The 20,742-nt window shown below is 40.5% G+C and overlaps 1 protein-coding gene across 2 annotated transcripts in view; it reads right to left on the minus strand.

Annotated features, from left to right (window-relative positions):
* Positions 1-18,851, minus strand: part of LOC122840636 (carboxyl-terminal PDZ ligand of neuronal nitric oxide synthase protein-like) — a 28,933-nt gene extending 10,082 nt beyond the window's left edge. Inside the window, exons 1-7 of one of the 2 annotated variants that reach the window (XM_044133176.1) lie at positions 18,300-18,851; positions 15,618-15,689; positions 10,726-10,818; positions 10,239-10,297; positions 10,045-10,153; positions 4,762-4,891; positions 4,308-4,438 (exon numbers count right to left, since the gene is read on the minus strand). In XM_044133176.1, the coding sequence (XP_043989111.1) occupies positions 4,308-4,438; positions 4,762-4,891; positions 10,045-10,153; positions 10,239-10,297; positions 10,726-10,818; positions 15,618-15,689; positions 18,300-18,404 (699 nt within the window). In that variant the 5' untranslated portion in view covers positions 18,405-18,851. The remainder of the gene's footprint in view (positions 1-4,307; positions 4,439-4,761; positions 4,892-10,044; positions 10,154-10,238; positions 10,298-10,725; positions 10,819-15,617; positions 15,690-18,299) is intronic. The other variant, XM_044133177.1, reaches the window with a different exon arrangement.
* Positions 18,852-20,742: the final 1,891 nt, after the last annotated feature.

Consider the following 20,742-nt stretch of genomic DNA (forward strand, 5'->3'; position numbering starts at 1 on the left):
TTGATGACCTGCTGTTTTGGAAAACACTGACGAGTGACTACTTCTGTTTACTGTGGCTGTTTCTGCTAACATCAAGGATATTTGTAGATGCCAATTTTTTGTGAAACTTTTATTGATTTGATATACGCTGACCTGGTTGTTTTGTTTTGCTTTGTTGGTTTTTGCTTTGTGAGGGGTTATATAAATATATGTTCTGAAATAATACAAACTTTAATAACAAAAAACAAATACAGAAGTACAGAAGTTGTTTAAAAGCTGAGAATCTGATCGTTTGAGCTCCTCAGGGAGGATGATGAAAAGAAACGCTGTGCTGCTTTCATCTTCATGCAATAAAAACATGAAATCCCCTGATTAATGCTAAGCTAACGTCTCGTCTGACGGTCCAGAGCCTGAGCATGACAGCATTTGTTGAACTCCTTTAAAAGTATTTGCATAATGGGTACTTACTTTGATGAGAAACAGACTCATGAGTGTCTTGCTTGAATTTGAGATATGAATGCTTGGTTTGAAATATTGCAACTGGCTCAGCTCCTGGTCAGATTTGAAGACACCACAACGTTAAAGTCACCACCACCTGCTGCTATGGAGAATCGATCCCAGTACTTCCCAGGGAAATAAATATCTGTCCTGTCTAGTTTGTTTACATCAGAACTAGATTATCTGACTATTTATTGTTCTTTCATCGTTCCCCCCCCCAGAAGAACAGAAAACCTTGTTTTCTATTTAACACTCAAGGCAAAACCAGGCTGCTGTTATTGTGTGAAAAGCACAGAACAGCAGATCTTGATATTAGCCCCTAATAAAAGCTAAAGACTGAGAAGTGAATTTGCCAGTGTAGCCGTGGGTTATGAGGCTCATATATGAGGAACAAATTACAACACGAGCGGCTCATTAACCGCACAGCGGACAGCACCAGAGTTTGGCCGGTTAAATAACAATCGCAGTGAAACTGTGGCTAAATCAATACAGCAGCTGTCTGATGGTAAAAGGTGATAAAGACCATTAAGTATATTCTATTGAGGCTGATATTGTTTATTATCTTTACCTTTTAGAAAGACAGGTGCATTTTCTGAAAGTCAAATATCTAATCCGCTATCAGAACTCTTACATTTTTACTCTTTGATACACTTTCAAGAATTTGAAAAAGGATCTACTATTTAAAGTATTCTTTCATTTAAACTGACTCCCTTACCTTAGTAACTGATATTATCATTTGAAAACTGCTTTTGGTATTTTAATCTTATCGCTATGTGCTATTAAAATTTGCTTGATGACCTGAAGCTTTCAAGTGTGACGAAAGAACAAAACCAGAAGAAATTCTTTCACAGCGCAAACTTCAAAGAGGCAGAATTACTATTACATTGTCATCGCATAGCTCAAACAAGTAACAATGTTAACTTGTGTTGTTAAAAAATATGGTATATATATATATGATATAAATATAATATACAAATATTACTTAAAAGAAACCTTGCTTCATAATTTAACGCCTCAAAATTGGTTCTCTGTCTCTTTAAAAACTCGTGCTCTTTCTAAAACTCCGCCTTCAGGAAGTCATCACAACCGCGATCCCCTATTAACCTTTAACAGCGTTTTTAATCGGCATTTCACTGAGAAGTAGCTCCTGGAAAGAGCTCAGCAGACGAACAGTTCTACCAGGTATTTGCTAATTGCTGCTGGCTAGTCTGAAGGAGCTGAGTGAGGGAGGATACTTGAGGCAGAAACTTTGAAACTGCAACTCCGAGGAGGAGCTTCTTCTCAAAGGCGGAGCTATGACCACCCAGGCGTTTTGCATGGGCGATTCAATGATTTCTTAAACATGCATTAAAAAAATAATAATCTAAGCAACGGTCCATGTATGGTTTTAATGAGAGATTGACATTATAACATGATGTAAAGACCATTTACATCATGTTATAATGTAAATAAATATAAAAAAGTCAATTCACATAACTTTTTTAAAGATCCCTTTTAGACCTTAACCAGCATAACCCACCATGTTGTCAAGCCTCAGTCATGCTACAGAGAAAGTGTAGGAAGAGCAGGTGAAAAGAATCTGAATAAAGTCTCAAATCTAAGATCAACTTGGTGGAATCAGTCAGAAAACTGACCTTCAAACAATAGTTTATCACCACATGAACACATATACCCAGAAAAACAAACAAAAAATAAATATAGAAGAAATAAAGTTCACTTCTTTGTTGTAAACTGTAAAAGCATTTCTACTTAAACACTTTCACTCGTTGCCGGGGCAACACCGGTTTTATCCCATTATAGCAGGGGTCCCCAAAGTGGGTCCTGGAGGGCCGGCATCCTGTATGTTTTAGTTCTCTCCCTGGTTTAATGCACCTGGATCCAATGATGGCTCATTAGAGGGCCTAAGAAGAACATTGACCTGCTGAAAAGGTTGTTGGTGCCACCAGGGAGAGAACTGAAACATGCAGGATGCCAGCCCTCCAGGACCCACTTTGGGGACCCCTGGACTATAGCGATAAAGCGGCTGGCGCCTCGGAGACTCGCGGAGCGGCAGTCAAATATCGGGAAACAGGCAGCGGCTTGTCCAACACGCTGAGATTAGCAGGAGCACGCAGTGGTCTCATCAATAAACCATGTGATCCCATCAATATTGAAGAGAACTTGTGGAGCGTTCCTCCACAAACAAGAATCAAAAGTCTGCTTGCTCAATGCGCCGTGAATCCCTCGGAGCTGTTTAACAGCTTCATAGACGCTTTACGAGGCGAAACCTTCAGCCTGCATTCGTTTGATTCAGGGATTGGTAATAAGCGCAGAATTTGTACCTTTTAAGAGCTTTCAAGTTTGTTTTTTGTAGTACTGGTAGAAATATGATCAAAGGAGCAAAACTGCAGTTTGCTCAGTCAAACAAGTCTACAGTTTTTGTGCATGTGCAAAAAGCAGTACGTAATTATAAAGTCTTCTCATTATTCCACCCTTGTTCTTTGTTTGTCATGTATATCTCGTATATAAAAATGTGAATATGAAGTTTTTAATAATTCCATGGATTTCTCTGCACAAACGGACTGTATTAGTTTTGATGTTTTTTTAAAAGAGCACTGCAGCTACACAGGGAGACACAATTTGCTAATCACATGAATTCTGAATTCTACTCTGGATTTCATTTAGGGGTTTCAGAGTAAAGGAGTGTCATACAAATATTTGTATACTCTGTTGATATGCTTTTCCTTGAACTTCACGGTTACAAGCTGCTATATTTTGGACGGTGACATAACATCATGGTCGTAATGTGAAAAGTCAGCGTACTAGAAAAATTGGGGGAAAATTGTATGTTTAAACCTGTCGAATGAAACATCTGTCGAGGTTGGCAAAGAGAAATCCAATCTATAGCCTCAAAACAACCCTGTGGTTCTTCTTCAGCTTCCCGCCACCAGCTTTCCATCCATCCATCCATCTATTTTCTGTTCACCCTTGTCCCTAATGGGGTCAGGAGGGTTGATGGTTCCAATCTCCAGCTACGTTCCGGGTGAGAGGCGGTTTCATCCTGGACAGGTCGCCAGTCTGTCGCAGGGCAACACAGAGACACACAGGACACACAACCATTCACACACACACTCACACCTAGGGAGAATTTAGAGAGACCAATTAACCTGACAGTCATGTTTTTGGACTGTGGGAGGAAGCCGGAGAACCCGGAGAGAACCCACCATGCACAGGGAGAACTTGCAAACTCCATGCAGAAAGATCCCCGGGCCGGGAATCGAACCCAGGACCTTCTTGCTGCAAGGCAACAGCTCTACCCACTGCGCCACTGTGCAGCCCACCACCAGCTTTCTCACAGTCTTTTTCTTTACAGGTTATCTCTGAGCAAGGAATTTAGATTCTGAGCCAAGAAAATGAAGGCAGAGGGCAGCAGCAACAGAACCGGGGACTTAAAGAGGCTCAACAATCTGAGGAAGAATGCTGGTTCTGTGGAGCCTATGAGATGATGGTGCGAAAAAGGATTTTACATAAAACCAAGAAAATTTGGACAACCCTGAGAACAAGGGAACTGTTATAGAACAAGAGTGTCTTCAGTCGGAGGCTTCTTCAAATTCACTGTAATGCAGACTGCTACAGGAGATCTTTCCTGCCACAGATATTACCATTTATGATAACTCTGCGGGAAAACCTTGAATTAATATGAGTTACAACTTTAACATCACTTCCCTTTGGGAGAAATAAAGCATTTTTGCATCTGAACAAAACTGATTTTAATGGGGTGCGAAAGCAGCCGGGCGCTGTGTGAGAAAACCCGAATGGATCAAGGCCGCCATGAGCGAACCGCACCTCACCTTGGCATCGGCTCCCAGGGCCTCGTCCTTTTTGCTCTTCTCTGGGTCTGACGAGGAGACGCACTCGATGCTCTCCTCCGTGGTGCCTTCGAGGTCCGTCTCCTCTGACAGCGCCAGCCTCTTCTTCGCTGCTGAGAGAACGACATGCGTCAGGAGAGAGCTTCGCGCGGCGACAGCTGCTGCATCGGTGGGCGCCGAGCCGGCAGGAGTTCACACATGGTGGATCTTTGATGTATGGGCCTGGTTGACTCATATAAAACAATCGGCATCTTTCATTTAAAAAAAAAAAAAAAAGAAGAAAAAAAACTGACCGCGATGAAGGACGATGACATATTTTTCCAGAATTGTCACAAATTTGTGTTTCTTCTCAAGCAAAGCCTGACATTTGGAGGAGAGCAAAGTGAACGGAGGTGTTTTGTAGTTACGAGCAGGTTGGTGTGTAGGCGTGAGTAACCTGGTGCTGCCTCCAGCTCCTCCACCCTCCCCTCTTCATCCTCCTGATCCTCGCTTTTCTGCTGCAGGGTCAGCTGGTGACACACATCGAAGGCCTGACCCACAGTCCGCACGATCCTCATGGCCTGAGACTGAGTGGGAGGACACAGAGGAAGGGCGTGTGAGCGGTAAGGGCAGAGAGAGGCAGCGGGATGAAGAGCACATTATGAAGGAGACGTATAATTAGGCCACGCAGCAGGCGAGGAAACGGGCTGCCGGAGGAGACGGAGTGTGACCGTTTGTGCTCAAGTGATGGAAAAAGAAAAAGACAATGAAACTGGAAAGAAAGACGCAAATTGAGGAGAAAATTGCGACAGAAGGACAAATGCTGAAGACAAGGTCTTTTCAAACATTATTTGCCAGAGGCACTCCGACACCGGAGAAGAAATGCGTTATTATTGGAGACTCAGTGATCCATCCAAATTTACCCCAAGAGTCGCTTCCAGTTCCTCAAGTCAAACGTTTTCTTTAATCAGAGGTTTCCAGACACACACACACACACACACACACACACACACACACACACACACACACACACACACTCGGGTGTTTTAAGATTCAAATGTTTTCAGGTTTCACTCTTCTGGGACACAGTTGCCACTATATACATCTTCTATAACTTTTACTAGTGTAAAATATTATATATGCATATGTTGTTTGTTGCTATGGTTTCTCATTTCTGTTTTCTCCCTTTCTGTAGGTTTTCGAGGCAGATTTCTAGGTCGGTGTGTTCGGCCCTCCCCCACAACTCTCCCAGTCAGCTCCTTCAGACTAGCCAGCACCAATTAGCAAACACCCGATAGAACTGAGCATCTGCTGAGCTCATTGTAGGAGCTGCTTCTCAATGAAACGCTGGTGAAAATTTTAAAGGATCAATGGAGAAGCTATGCTGTGATGACTTCCTGAAAGCGGAGATTCAGACAGATCACGAGCCTTTGGTGAGACAGAGGACCAATTTCATGGCATTTAATTACAAAGTCACATTTGTTTGATGTCATATTTAATATATATATAGCATTTTTATAAGAACAGAACTTAACATAGTTATTTGATTGTGCACTATGTGAATGGAAAATACATAGTACTGCCACTTTAAGGCCACTGTGTGTAACATATTTGATCCCAAAGAGATAATATCCAGATAAACACTGTTTCTCCTCTGATATAACCGTTTTCTAACCTGAGCATCAGTGCTGACTAGTTTTTCAGATACCAGGACTTCCACAGTCAGTTTCAGGCTTTTTTCTCCCCCAAAAAGCTCCAAAATGTGCACCAGAGACAGCCTTCTAAATCAGGCAGAATGATAGGCTGTCCGCCATGTCCTTCCTCCGTCTCACTCAAGGTGATGTTTTCAATCTTGGGAGCTGGCAGGAGCCGTGTCAAAAATAAATTCATTGCTCCCGTGCCCCTGGAGGATCCTCGCGCCTGAAACCACTCAGTCGATATGTCAAGGTAGCTCGAGCCTGAAAGAGGTTTAATCAAACGCAACGGAAAAATAAATTTCGACAAAAAACCCCCCAGAAATGGTGCGAGGAAATTGATTAGGGTGCCGTGTCATTCACAGATCAGAGGGCTGAATTTTAGCTTCAGAAGCGTAAAGTCGACAGAACAGAAGTCAAACACAAAAGGGCTGCGTTGATGATTTTGACATCTAAAAGCTTTGTGTGCCACGGCGTGCCGCGATGAAAACACATCAAATCTCCTCTAAATCAGCTGATCCATCTCCTCCTACTCAGCGCACACGCTTGGTCTGTGGCACAAAGATAAGGCTTCACAGACCAGGGGAACAAGAGGAGAGAAGGCACCACTGACTGCGTCCGTGACAATGGGGTGGGCGTTTCGCTCGGCGCTGGCGAAAATGTCTTGAAGTGCAGAGCAACAACGGCGGCCGCTTTTCTTTTTCCTCTTCCCACCAGAGCGATTAGCATTCAGCCTCCCTAAGTCGCCGTTGGCGCCGTATCCATGGTGAAGGGATGGGAGTCAACCTCGCTGGTGCTCCGTCTTTGAAGGAAAAACTGCCTCGGCTCGCACTCTTTCAGATATGTGGAAAACAATATGACTCTGCTTAACTTTTTGTTACGACGGGTTGAACGTTCCCGTACTGCGCCTTGCAGTGTTCGTAACCTTTGAACTTTGACGTATTTCGCATGGCTACAGTCACAGGGCAAGAGTAAGTAGTTCAGAATTACGAAGTGGAGAGGGAAATTATGCAGCTTTTTTCAAAAGTTCCTCCAGAACAAACCACCATTATGAAACATGGTCATGAGAAATTGGTCGTTAGCTGCATTTCTATCGACCTTGTAATTGCACAATTTGACATTCCGAAGATAAATTTGCTTAAATGGAAACACGTCAATTTGAAAAAGAAACAAAAACAAAAAATCCAAACTAGTTTTCTGATAAAACGTTTCGGCGGTAGGTGAAATGTGTTTCCGTTTTCTTTTGTTGCCTCATCGAAACTGGTTTATTTTCACAAAACAGCAAAGGAGACTTTTTTCACATCACAAGAGTCACTTGATCAACAGGATTTCGTCACTGGCACAAACCACGAAGAAGACGACAAGAAGTAGTTTTCACTGCGTGAACAAACTTATCCGTGTGATTTTAACAGAATTTCTATATATAAACACCAAATTTTGAAATTGTGTTTTTCCAACATATTATATTGACCAAGTTCAAGTTTTGCTCACGTTTGAAATGGAGACGCAGCTAGTGATTTGGGGAAAGCAGATTAAGCAAAACACCAGGAAGAAAACATGTCGGGGGCAGCAAAAAAAAAAAATTAAAAAAAAAATTATTGAATAATACATATATATATATATATATATATATATATATATATATATATATATATATATATATATATATATATATATATATATATATATATATATAAACACAAGAGAAAAACAAAAGCCACAAACATCTAAAAGCAACACAATGCAAAGCTTCAACACAACAAAACTATGGAAGTTATGCTAGTAAGTTTATTATGACTTCTGTTGTATCGTTATCTTTTATTTTTTTACCGTTTTGGTCCACTGTATTATAGTAAATATAATAAACCATTATATTAGAAGTATTACTGACATTAGTCCAAATTTTTATATCAATGCATCTATAATATAAGTCAGAAAGTAAGCCAGGCAGTCGTTTTCACTTTCAGCTTCACATATCCAGCAGGCTGAGGTGAGTATTTCCTCACCTCAGCCTGTGTAACCTTACAATATGCAATGCTATATTAGAAATATAGCAGCTCTAAAACGCATACAGAAAAGACACATAAATTTTCCATTACGAGGAAAGTTTTCATTCTCACAAGAATTCTAGGAACATCTGCGACGACCATAAACTATCAAGTCTCCGCTCTCCCGCAGCGTGCTCAGGAGTAGGCGTTTTGCCGTGTGGTTGTTAGAAACAGCACAGCTGGACACACAGGTTCCAGCAGTCAGGGTGAAAATAAGCCACAGATGCTGGATGGGGCACTGGGACAGAACTCAAGTAAAGGAATGGAGGCAGCTTTATCAGGATGTGGCATCAGCAGCAGCTTGAAAGGAGAGGTCAGCCGCATCAAGGAGACAGAAGCACCAGGGTGGATGGAATGCATAAAGTGGAGGACAAGTGGAGGAGGACAGAAAAAAAAATCAATATGAGAAGAAAAAAAACAATTTATAGTGGCTCCAAGCAGCACTGCCTTCGGATAAAGACTGCAGTGAGAGCAGCTCGCCAGCCGAGTTGTCATCCAAGCGTCTAACTTTGCTCTGAGAGAACACCTGGAGCCCGTTTGTGTCAAAGTATCTGAAATCAAGTTAGCCTCATATTTTTACATTGCATTTGCCAAAACAATGGAAAAAGTCCAGTGTGAAATGAATAAACAATTATCCTGTCAAGATTTAGTCTACTTCAATTTGTTAGGCCGTGTTAATTGCTGGAGCTGCAACCTTGGTTGCCATAGGAACAGACATACGCGCAACAGAATGCCTGAGCAAGCGGCATTTTTACATTGTTTCCAGAGAGAGAGAGAGAGAGAGAGAGAGAGAGAGAGAGAGAGAGAGGCAGAGAGCCTCTTGGTGCTTCAAGGTAAATCTGCCAATGTTGTGTTTGTTTCACGTCACAAATCTCCAGCAGATGAAGGGACGTTTAGATGAGTCAGTTTTAGGAAGCATTATGAGCTTTATGAGGCAAATGTGAATCAAATATGAGGCACTTTGCTAGTCTCTGACATTGTTGTGGAGGAGTTCTGGACCACTCATCTGCACAGCATGACCATAAGGAAAAATCTTCACTATGGTCCTGCCTGGACCTGGTTCATGAACATTACATGCCTTGAATGAATTCCTGCAATTTAAGGTTCATCTTGACGTACGTGCATTTTCAAAAGTTTGTAATTGAAGCAGACACTTTTATCTCCAAACCTTCTAGGAACATCACAAAAAAAAAAAGTGACATAAAATCATCACAGCTCGTCTCAAAAACTTCTAAAGTATCACTGAATCTGCGTTTCTGTTTGCCGTATGGTACCATCCATGTTGATGCTAGGCGCTAACGACGAGTAAGAAGTGTTTTCTTTTTTTAAAAAAATTAATCAGAGTTCTCTTTAATTTTTTTTTTTACATTTGGTTAATGGAACCATTAGTAAATTTAGATTGGCATGCGTGTCCTCATTTGTACACATTTATCTAAAACAAAGATCAGCTCAGCTAAAAGCAAGAAGCTAGCTACACTTACCAGTAGCTAAGTGAAACTTCCTGTTTGGCAATAAAAAAAGTTGAAGTTGTTTCTTTTGAGCCACGTTAATCTACACTGAATAGTTCCCAGCATTTGTGGTGAGAGATTAATGCCGAGAAATGTACAAAGCTGACTGTGCAGTTTGGACTGCCAAATGTACACTGTTCAAGTCAATGCAAGTTTAGTTGTGTAGCACATTTTAGCAACAGATGATGAAAATATACGAAAAGAAGAAAGATTACATTTTCACATACGTCATCAAAAATGCTCATTGTGTATTACTGGGATAAAGACGTTATTCATCCAAGGCATCTCTAAATTTAGCCTTGATTTAAAGGGTCAGACTTGCTGAACATTGCTGGGACCCCCAACTTGAATTTCTAATCTCTTCATTGGACTTAATCCAGCCTCATGAAACGCATGAGACCTCACCAGAATCAAGCTGCTTCAGTAAGAGAGACTCGTCGACACTGAGGAAGAATATTCAGAGTCTTCAGCTACAGAGGGCTCCACTCACCTTCCTCTTAGACTTGAACACATTGCAGCGGAAAACGTTGCTCTGCCCGTCTCTGGCGATGTAACTGAATATCTTCAAGTCTTGAGCGTCGTGCGAGACGTAGAAGATCCTGAAGGCAACACAAGATATCAGGTCAGCGGGGGTTTCATTAGCATCCTCGACTCAAGGCTGGTTAGGGATCTTCCTCGTCACACCTGTAGATGGGGTCTTGTGTCACCAACATGGAGCTTTCATCCCATGACCAGCCCTTTCTCTGTAGTAACAACAACAAAAACAGATCATTGACATAATACGCAGGGTTTTCCACAGTGTGTTATAAGCCTGGCGGGCAACCAGGCGTTTGGAGTTTGGAAGTTTCCAAGCTTCCAAACTCCACAAAGCTTCCCTCCCCCAACACTTGCCCATTCAGCTCCTTCAGACTAGCCAGAAGGAATTAGCACCCGGTGGAATTGTGCATCAGCTGCATTCTGTGGTGTGAAAAGGCTCTATGTATATGGAAAATATGCAACACTGCTCCTTTAATATATTTTCAACACAAAAACGCACTGGGCTGCTGGTGGACTGACCTGACGGCCCCGCCACAGGGCCTAGTAGGTTTTCAGGAGGAAATCCTGAATACAGTCAATAAAGAGTTCAAATCAGTTCATGGAAAACGGATGGACTCTCTTCCGCCAGTCTTACCTTCTTCTTTTTGCGTAGGATCACTTTGACACAGTCGGTGGACACGAGTATGTTGACCTTCTTTTTCTTTATGTTCTTCAGCTTGAATTCGTACTGCAACGGAAGGAAAACGTTTGTTTCAACTTTGTGGGCTGGGCATCACTGCTCCGATGAATCTCACTAGACAAACTAAATGAAAGCGAGAAGGGACCACCCTGCTGCGGGATTATTTTTATCTTCTCCATACGAGATAGAGTAAACATGGAGGAACTGTCAGTTTCGGTTTCTGGTAGTTGCTTAAGGTTTTGAAGGCTGGCTCGCCAGAGGGAGCCAGACGTGTGTGGGACACTTTCATCCCTCTGCATGATTAATGCTACATACTGAGCTTTCACTGCAGGCTCTGGCTCCAAATATCAAAATATCAATGCTTTTGCGTAAAAAAGAAAAAAAAAATCCAATAAGATTAGTGGGGGTTGGGGGACCAAAACGCGTCAAGCTTCAAAAACTAAAAGTCTAACTTCAGATGATTAACTGATCAGAGGAAGTTCTGTGAAATCAGAGGGCAAACAAATCCTCCTCCTCTCTGCATGAAAACCTTGGATATTCTCTGTTATCGCTGCTTTCATTTTAGTAAAAATAACAGCTTCGAGCCGGGCCTTAGGAGGCTTTGCAAGCGTTGTCATGTTGCAGCCACAAACCTAAGTGTATTTTCATATGACTATATCTCATATACCCAATGCAGCATGCATATATATATATATATATATATATATATATATATATATATATATATATATATATATATATATATATATATATATATATATATATAAACTAATAAAAACCAGATTCAATACTTGTACAAATACATTGTAAGGTTTTTAAGACGTGGCTCCACCAGGTCTGCACATTTACAAACTCAGCTCAGTCCTCGTCAGATTGAATGACATCAATACTCTTAGTCTTAAATATAATTATAATATAATAATAATAATAATAATAAAAAAAACAGAGTTTGAATTTACTATTTTTTCAGATTCCTTTTGGTAAAACATAAAAATGACAGAAATCCCTTCCGCTTCACAATATCAATCAATCAATCAAATTTTATTTGTATAGCACATTTCAGCAGCAAGGCATTTCAAAGTGCTTTACATCAAATCAAACACAATGCAACATAGAATCAATAATCAAAACACGACATTAGGTCAGGTTCCATCAATAAATTTGTAATTGATAACGCTTCAAATACAATCCTAAACATATGTGACTTTGTGTTGCATTGTCACGCAATATCTGAATAAAATCCTCTGAACTTTAAGGTGGTGGCATCGCAAAATGTGTACATCCAAATTAGGAGACAGAAGCTCATAACAGTAAAATTATAACACCTAAAAAGATCACAAATAGTCAAAAAAGTTCAAAAAGGCTCAACCTTGGCGAAGAGACGCTGCTGAAAGAAGCTCGTCCTGACAACAGGGTCAAATTGATTTTAAAATTGTTATCAAATATTACCCCTAAATGTTCTTTACAATTAAAAGTGAAAGCACTGACAGATAAAATACATTCAATGTTTTGGTAGAAAACAAAAACTTCTGGCCCAACCAGTGTTGGACAGCAGTACTGCAATCCAGTAAAAACGGAGAGCCTTACTGCAACATCATAACGGAAAATGTTCTGTCACTCAGATAGCAGGAAAAACAACATTAGTAATGTGTTTCAGGAACCCCAGATCATTCATGAAACTTTTAGAAAAAAAACACTTCTTTTAGAAATGTGGACTGTCGACATTGACATTAGCATTGTGGATTTCTGTGTTAACTGCAACATCTCTAGTATTGAGATGGTATTTTTGGTTTGAATAGCTTTGCTGATAGGCTAACTCCCTTTAGCACAACTTGAAGTCAACAACTCCAGAGTGCCATTAGATTGATTTCTGTAGCTAATATTAGCTCCCATTGGGCTAAGGGAAGCGGCTTTGTTGTCCATCGTTTGCGGATGCGTGGAGAACCGGTACCAAGTTAACACAGCGTGTGAAACATGAAAACAAAACCGGGCCAAGAATGGAGCCTGGTGGGACCTCACATCAAAGTGGAGCACTAGAAGAGTCAAAATGGTAATCATAACGGAGACAGTTCTACTTCTCAGATAGGAGGTGAAAGATGTGATGAGCTAGAGATACCGACATAGTGGTTCGATTGGGACAAAAGATGAGAATAATCCACTGTGTCAAAGGACACTGTGAGGTCCAACAGAACCAGCGCATGGTTATTATGTGCTTTTAATAAAGCAGCCCTGTTGGCAGAACCTATATCTGCTTTTGAGAAAAAAGGAAAACTCAAAGCGCTCCGTCTATGAGACTGCGACCCGTGTTCCTGACATGTGCTCCCGTCCAGTTAATCCATCATGTAGCTGTGTGGGAGTTTCAACACGCTTCCTGGGCTTTATACATTCAGGTGAAGGACACGGATCTCTTATTGTGTGTGTGACTCTGTTATCTCCCATAAACTGGGCCAAGAGGACCATCCATCTTGCAACACAGTGCTGTCAGGGGGAGATGAAGTGGAACACAGGGAGTGTTTGCGTTTTCACGCACATCAGCCTGAGACCAACTCACACGGTTCCTCCTGCCACAGGTTGCGGCAGCTCACCCCGAGTCTCATCTACAAAGCCCCGGCGAGAGTTTTAAGGATGCCTCGTGTTTTGAGTAGTCAGTATAATAATAGTTTAACAGAATCACAGCTGATAGATGCTTCTTCCACAGGCAAATTTTAAGTTTTCTAGAGGTGGGACTCCTAAAAACCTTTTGCAGTTGCGTTAATTGCAGTGTCTGTAATTAATCGCAATGAATACTCCCTCCAGGAAATTGTGCAGATTTCTTTGTGATTGTTGCTGCCAAAAATGACTAATTTTATGGCTATTCTTTTAAAAAACTGTGGTAAAAGTTGCAATTTTTTAAGGTTTGTTTTTTTGCCGTAGAATGGGTTTATCACAATATAAATAGAGTCATCTCTGGAGGAGTCGTCAAAGTGCAAACTAAGAATTTTATATTTTTCATTCAAGTTAACATGACCTGTACACACAGAAGCTGAGTTGCAGTGATTGGTCAGAAAAGAAAGCGACACAGAAAAACGTTACGATGATTGGTCGGACTAATTCAGTGGTTGAAAATTGCACGACTAATTTTCGACGACTGGTGAAAATTGCAAGTCAGCGCAAGTCAGTACCTGTGATCACAACATTTCAACTGCAGCTGCAGCTGATCCAGAATGCTGCTGCTGGAGTTCTGACTAAAACCAGGAAGATAGAGCACATAACACCAGTTTTAAAGTCTCACCACTGGCTCCCAGTAGCTCAAAGAATAGACTTTAAAATACTGTTAGTTTATAAATCACTGAATGGTTTAGCACCACAATACATTAAAGATTTGCTGTTATTGTATCAACCTTCCAGACCTCTCAGGTCTTCTGGTTCTGGTTCTGCTCTGCATCCCCAGAACCAGAACCAAACGAGGAGAAGCAGCATTTAGCATCTATGCACCAAAAATCTGGAACAAACTTCCAGAAAATTGTAAAACAGCTGAAACACTGACTTCCTTTAAATCTCAACTAAAAACCCACTTGTTTAGAGTTGTATTCAATGTAATCAATTACAAATTTATTGACGGAACTTGACTTAATGTTCTGTTTTGATTGAACCTGACTTGATGTTCTGTTTTGATTGTTGATTCTATTTTTCTATTTTCTATTATTCTACCAATTCACTTTTCCAGTGTTTCAAGAACCCCAGATCGATCATTGAACTCTTTTGGCATTGGGGACGTTACTATGATGTTACTACTGGTAGAAAAGACAAAGAAGATGACAGGAAGCAGTAAGAGGATCATGGTGCGCCACATTTTTTAATGACTTATGTGAACAAACTTATTCACATGTAATTTTAACTCTGTTTCTAATTAAATTGAAATACTGCAGTTACAAAATTGTGGGGGGAGGGGGGATTTCGGCATTGGAAAAATATCAACTAAGTGCATTTGTAATAGAAATGCCTTTACTCCCTGCATTTTTATGTCTTCCTTTTGTTTTTTGTCAGCCACATTTGATTAATTGTGTCACAGCATCGAGAAGCATTTTTCATTTGTTTGCCTTTAGATAAAAAAGGCACAAAATCCAAGTATTTAATTAAACTTTGTTGATTTCCAACACAGACGGAAAAATCCATGTTGAGCCAGAAAGCTCTTCAGTATTTGGCTTGTGCTGAGCAATGTGTAGCTTCCTTTATTATTGTTTGAGCGACCGCATTCAGCTCGTCTGACATCAAGTCTTCAGCACGGTGTTCATCATGTCTCCTACAAAGTGTACGCCTTTGCTACGGTAAGTCTTTGCGAGGAGACTAAAATGGCCATTACGAGGAGCTGATGGCGAGGGATCAGGATTAAGTTTTTCCCCGGGTGTCAGTGGGGACGATGCTGACCTCAGGCTGACACAGCAACCCTGTTGTTAGATTAGATCTAACAGCTGACAAGCAAAGCAGCTAAATCCTCTGCACTCTGTGCTGCTGTGTGCCACTGCAGTGCTTCGTGTTTGGGCGGCCTCGTCTTGTGCAGGAGAATGTTCAGAGGAAATTTTTTTTTTTTTTCCCCCCTCCCTCTTTCGTTCCTTGTATTTCGCAGCAGGATTGAAACTGCTAGTGACAAGGCGCTGAACCTGACCGGTGTGTGCCATGCGCTGACGGGAGGAGGAGGAAGGGATGAAGACGACGTGGCGTGGTCGCTTCCGAAAACAGACAGTCGGGACAGAGATGCGTTCGGTGCGACAACATGAGCGACTCTGACAGTTTGTTAAATATTCAGAGAGGCCATTGTCACCAGGTTTAAATATAGGGTCTGTTTCAATGAAGTCAGACTTTCTTACTCTGATTCGCCTCATCGCGGCGACTATCTCCATCCGGCTGCCGGGGCGACCCACCTCCAAGCTGCCGATGTACTGCAAGACAAGAGGTCAAAGGATTGCTTTGGGTTCTGGTAGGTTGTTTGTGTCGGTTAGGTTCATCTCACACTAGGCTTGAAACAATTCATCGGATTAATCCAATATTGAATTAATCGTCAACTAACTGAGCAATCAATTAGTTGTTAGCTGAAGAATACAGACTCAAAAAAAAAGGTCATTTGTTGAAAAAACCCACAACAGATTCAGAGCAGTGACTACGTCAAAACTGTAAAAAAAAAACACAAAAAAAAAACAAAAAAAAAACTATATACATTTTGGATTCACAAATGAATGCCATAATAATGCAGTTTAGGCAATAAAATGTTTATGTTCTAATTTAGAAATGGATTTTATTTGTTTATTTGCATCTTTTCCTAAAACTGTATTAAAAAGTCTTAGAAGAATCGCTAAGATGGAAAATCTAAAGAATGTAGTAAAAAAAAAAAAAAAATCAGATTAATCAAATAATCGTTAGAATAATCGATTAATCAATTACTAAAATAATAGGTACAGCCCAATTCCAGACTAATTTCCACGTAACAATCGTCCTTTCCCGGAAGGGAAGGGAAGAAAGTCTGAGTTTGTCGTCCAGGTCGAAAGTTTACAATCACGCATCAACATCAGGAATAACAGTTTGATTAATCGTTTCAGCTTTCCTCTTTGGAGGGGGTATGATTGGACAGTAAATGTCTTCAATGGAATATCAAAGCAATTATTAGCTGGGCAAATTAGAATTTAAAGCAGGATTTTGTCAAACCCACAATCTTTTTATACAACCTCAAATATAAAGATCCAGTTACCATTTGGTTGAATGGTCTTTAGTAAGCTTATGCCTTTTACTGCCATGGTGAAGCTTCTGGTGTAATTCTGGATATTTGAACAGAAGGAGAGAAAGATTTCCTGACAGATCTGACTTTCAAACAGGCTACAAATTCAGAACTGCGTCGTGGTCTGGCCCGTTCCCAAAACACGATCCAATCCAAATCCAGCTCTGATTTATGATTGTGATTACTCCCGTTGGATTTACTCAGCCCTGCCAAAACATCATCCGTCCTGCTGTCGATTTGGCATGAAGTTGAAGAATTTGGAGTTAATTATGCCATCCAATTTACGCAATGCAACGAGACAGACCCTCAGCATGATGCTGTCACCACCATGCTCAACAGTCAGTACAGTGCTTTTGGGGTTAAAGATTCTCACCTTCACTCCTCCAGCTCACAGTCTAATTGACGTTTACTCGTCTGACCACTAAACATTTCTCCAGAAGCCGTTTGGATTGTTCATTTGGGGAGCTTCAGACTTCAGTCACACAGTCGGATCAGTGGCGTCCAAACGAAAAAAGGTCAAATACAAAAAAAAATGTTGGGGTCAACCATTGTTTTCTGGTTTGTTGGACAAACTTTTTTATCTTTTCTTGACTTCAGGGGCCAAACAAAATTGTTTTTTGCAAGTATCAGAACATCACCCGAAATGAATGATATGAGGACTGAGGTAATCGGTGCGCCCCTACAAGCTGCCATTAATATTCTACAATGACCGTAAAGTGACTGAAAATATACAGACTGCTCTCAGAAGCCAGGTATACAGTAAACTAATCCACTGAAATTCTTCCAAGAACTCAGAATTATGCTCAAATCATATTGTGGCAGCTCTAAGTGTGTCGTTTCCTCTGAACTTGACAAAACACACTTCAGCAATTAACTAATTAGGCACAGACTGATGTTCTTAGGCCTTTGTTTCTGTTAATTATGACAATTATAATTTTCCGCTCGTATGGACCCCGCCTGCCCCCCCAGAAGAAACCTAAAGCACTCTGTAGATTAGAGAAAACATTCATTAACTTCATACCTCGGTCTGGTCATTAAATGTTGTGATATGGTTCCACTCTGGAGAGGCAGAACTGAAAACCCAGAATTCACGGGTCACTTATGCCGTTGAGGTTATGCAAACTTCTGGAACTGTAGCTGAAATTATCAACTCTGACACTGTTGGCTCATTTTAAATATATCAAACTTAATATACTCATCTTCCTAAAACAATTTTTGCCAAAATGATTTTTTATTTTCTATTTATTTATTTATTGCCTAAATCATCTTCTGGCAGTATATGAGGTGTTGATTTCCCCCCCCCTCCAAAATCCCTTTTGTCAACAACAACAAAAAAAAAAGACTTATGTCGTTATCTTAGGAAGGTGACTATAGTCTATGACATGCAATGAAATTTAAAGAGCTGCTTTAAACAAATCTAATTTTTATACCAAAAAAAGCGGGGGCAGGTGAAGCAATAACATCACAATAAAAACAAGTAAAACTCACAAGAAAAAATGGGAGCAAAAGCTCTAGAAAAAGGAATCTATTGCATTTAGTGTTTCTGATACTAAAATATATCAGAAACAATAAATCTACCTTCAATCCTAAAGTGGATAAATATTATCCAGTTAGTGGAGAGATGATCAAACCTGGTTAAAATAAAGTCTGGATTGCAATAAACGTATGGACAAGAAAATAAAGTGATGGACATGAAGAAGTAACAACAGTCATATCTGTCAGATCATCCTCCGAGCTTAAATCCTTTAAAAAAAACCTATCTGTTTCAGAGGGTCCTTACCTTTGCCTCGAAACAGACCCCATGATTAAACACCTCCTCGTTGTGCATGGGGACCCTCAGATCGAGCGCGTCATCCACTAAATTGTACTTGGTCACTCCGGGCATGGCTCCGGATCTCGTTTTACGACCGCGCTAGAGAACCTGCAGATATGCGCATCTCCTCTCCACCCCGCCGAACACCGCACCGCCTCACACTCTCTCATCCGCGAGACGCGTCACTCCGGTGGTAGGTGGTGGTGGAGGGGTGGAGGGTCACGACCGATTGACTGGCTGCGGGAGCTCAATTAATGCGCTAATCGCCGGTTCGGTGAGTGCACTTATTGACCCGTTTTTTTTGTTTTAGTCCGGTGTTGCTCTGACGCACGACGGAGACTCGGTGGTCTCCGCCGCTGCCCGCCGGTCGAGCCGATGACGCACGGGTTATCAACAAATTATAGTTGTTTGGGTTTTTTTTACTCGTCGTAGTAGGTGGGAATTGAAGAAAACAACAACAACAAAAAACCGTCGGCCCAGTTCTCGCATATTAGAACTACCACTGGAGCGGTTCGGGATTTAAATGAGACGGAAGGAGGGTTTCCCTTTCACCGTCAGCCGCAGCTCACGGGTTGCTTGTGTGACATCTAGTGGCATTTCAGGGAACAAGTGAACGGAACTCCACGAGCCCCCGAGGGTCCTGAACTGGGGACCGTTCCGCAGAACCGGGTCAGTTCAAGTTTGCATGGAGGCTTCCAAACTATCATACGACTCCATATTGTCACTTTCCAAAAACAAGGGGCTAAGTCTTTTTTTTTTCTTTTTTTTTGGGGGGGGGGGGGGACTGATTTTTTCCAGAAATAATAAAAATAAAAATAATAATAATATGTGTATATATATAATTATTAGAATTGCAATATAATATATATAATATATCGATTATAATAATAATAATAATATTATATATATATATATAATATTATTATTATTATTATTATAAAACACCACCTTTTATTTGCTAATAAAAAGGTGGTGATTTGTCATCAACATTATTATCACTATTGATGGTTATTTGGGGGAAAAGTATATATATATATATATATATAAAATCAGTAAATCTTTTATCAAAAAAATTATTCCAGTCATTGTTTTGGGAAGGCAAAGAAGTTTAAAGTCTTTTATATCAGAAAAACACACAAACAGGAAGTCCTAAATACATCATAAAAGTAACAAACATTACATTTTGTCGAGTGCCATAATCAAAATCGTAAGATATGTTGCTCAATATTCCATTTATCAACCTTCAAAAACAACTCCAAACAGCTGGGGGGGATTTTAGCCTTGAGTTAAAGGAACTCACCATCTATGTTGTCCTATGTCGTCGATGTTTGATTATTTGCAACTAAGGTGGTTATTATGCACTAATATGAGCAATGACAGAGGAAGTGAATCTCTTAATGTAATGTTTTAAAAGAGTCCAAACTCAAAACCCATCTGTTTCAAGTAGCTCACAGTCTTTGATTGCAATTCCAATGTCTTTGTAAATCTTGTTTTGTACTTAATCTTTACTATGTATTTCAATTTTGTGTTTGTTTTCATGTTAAGTTATGTGAGGTGACCTTCAGTGTCAGGAACGGCGCCTACAAAGAAAATGTATTATTATTATTATTATTATTATTATTATTATTATTATTATTATTATTATTATTATTATTATTATTATTATTATTAGTAAAGGAGAGGTTGGTTTAGAGTTATAAATGACACAGATCATCTCCAAAACTAGAGTTATTGTGGGGTGTGCTCAATACGGAGGGACGTCCTTCCGGATGTCCCTCCGTTTTTCTCCTGCAGTGAAGCCCAGGCATCCTTTTCCTTAGCAAAGCTATCCTTCTGGAAGGTTCTGTTGCCAGTCGGACACATTATTCCTCTCTGAACAGCTTCAGCTCAACGTTACCGTGAACTCCTCTATAGCTGTTGTTTCCATTGCAAATGTGGCAAATCTTTGTCTACGTTCCGCTGACGTCGAAAAACAATTTCCGGTGTTTTTATTAAATATGAAAACAAATTAATATCACAAGTGAATAAGCTCGTTCACGCGAGAAGTCATTAAAACTCATGGCAGCGACGATGTAAACAGCTACATAAAGTTTCATAATGCCGCCATGGCGCTAGCTCTCATCACCAGCCGCCAGAGGAAATGTCGGCATCTTATTCAGGCCCTAGAACTAAAAGTCCCTTATACTTGGGAGCGGCTACAGGCGGCATTTTACAGAAGAGGCTATTCAATACTTTTGAGTGATACACAAATTTTCATGAACTGTGCATAGCTGTGAGAGCTCTGGTAGAGTCAGGAAAAAAAAAAATCATAATTTTCCAACTACTTCCTGTCATCTTGTCCTTTTCGCCAGTAGTAACGTCCGGCTGTTGATCACGTGACTCATGTGACGCGAAATACACCTGCCTTGAT

This window comes from Gambusia affinis, linkage group LG12 (genome assembly GCF_019740435.1).
Source record: "Gambusia affinis linkage group LG12, SWU_Gaff_1.0, whole genome shotgun sequence".
NCBI lineage: Eukaryota > Metazoa > Chordata > Actinopteri > Cyprinodontiformes > Poeciliidae > Gambusia > Gambusia affinis.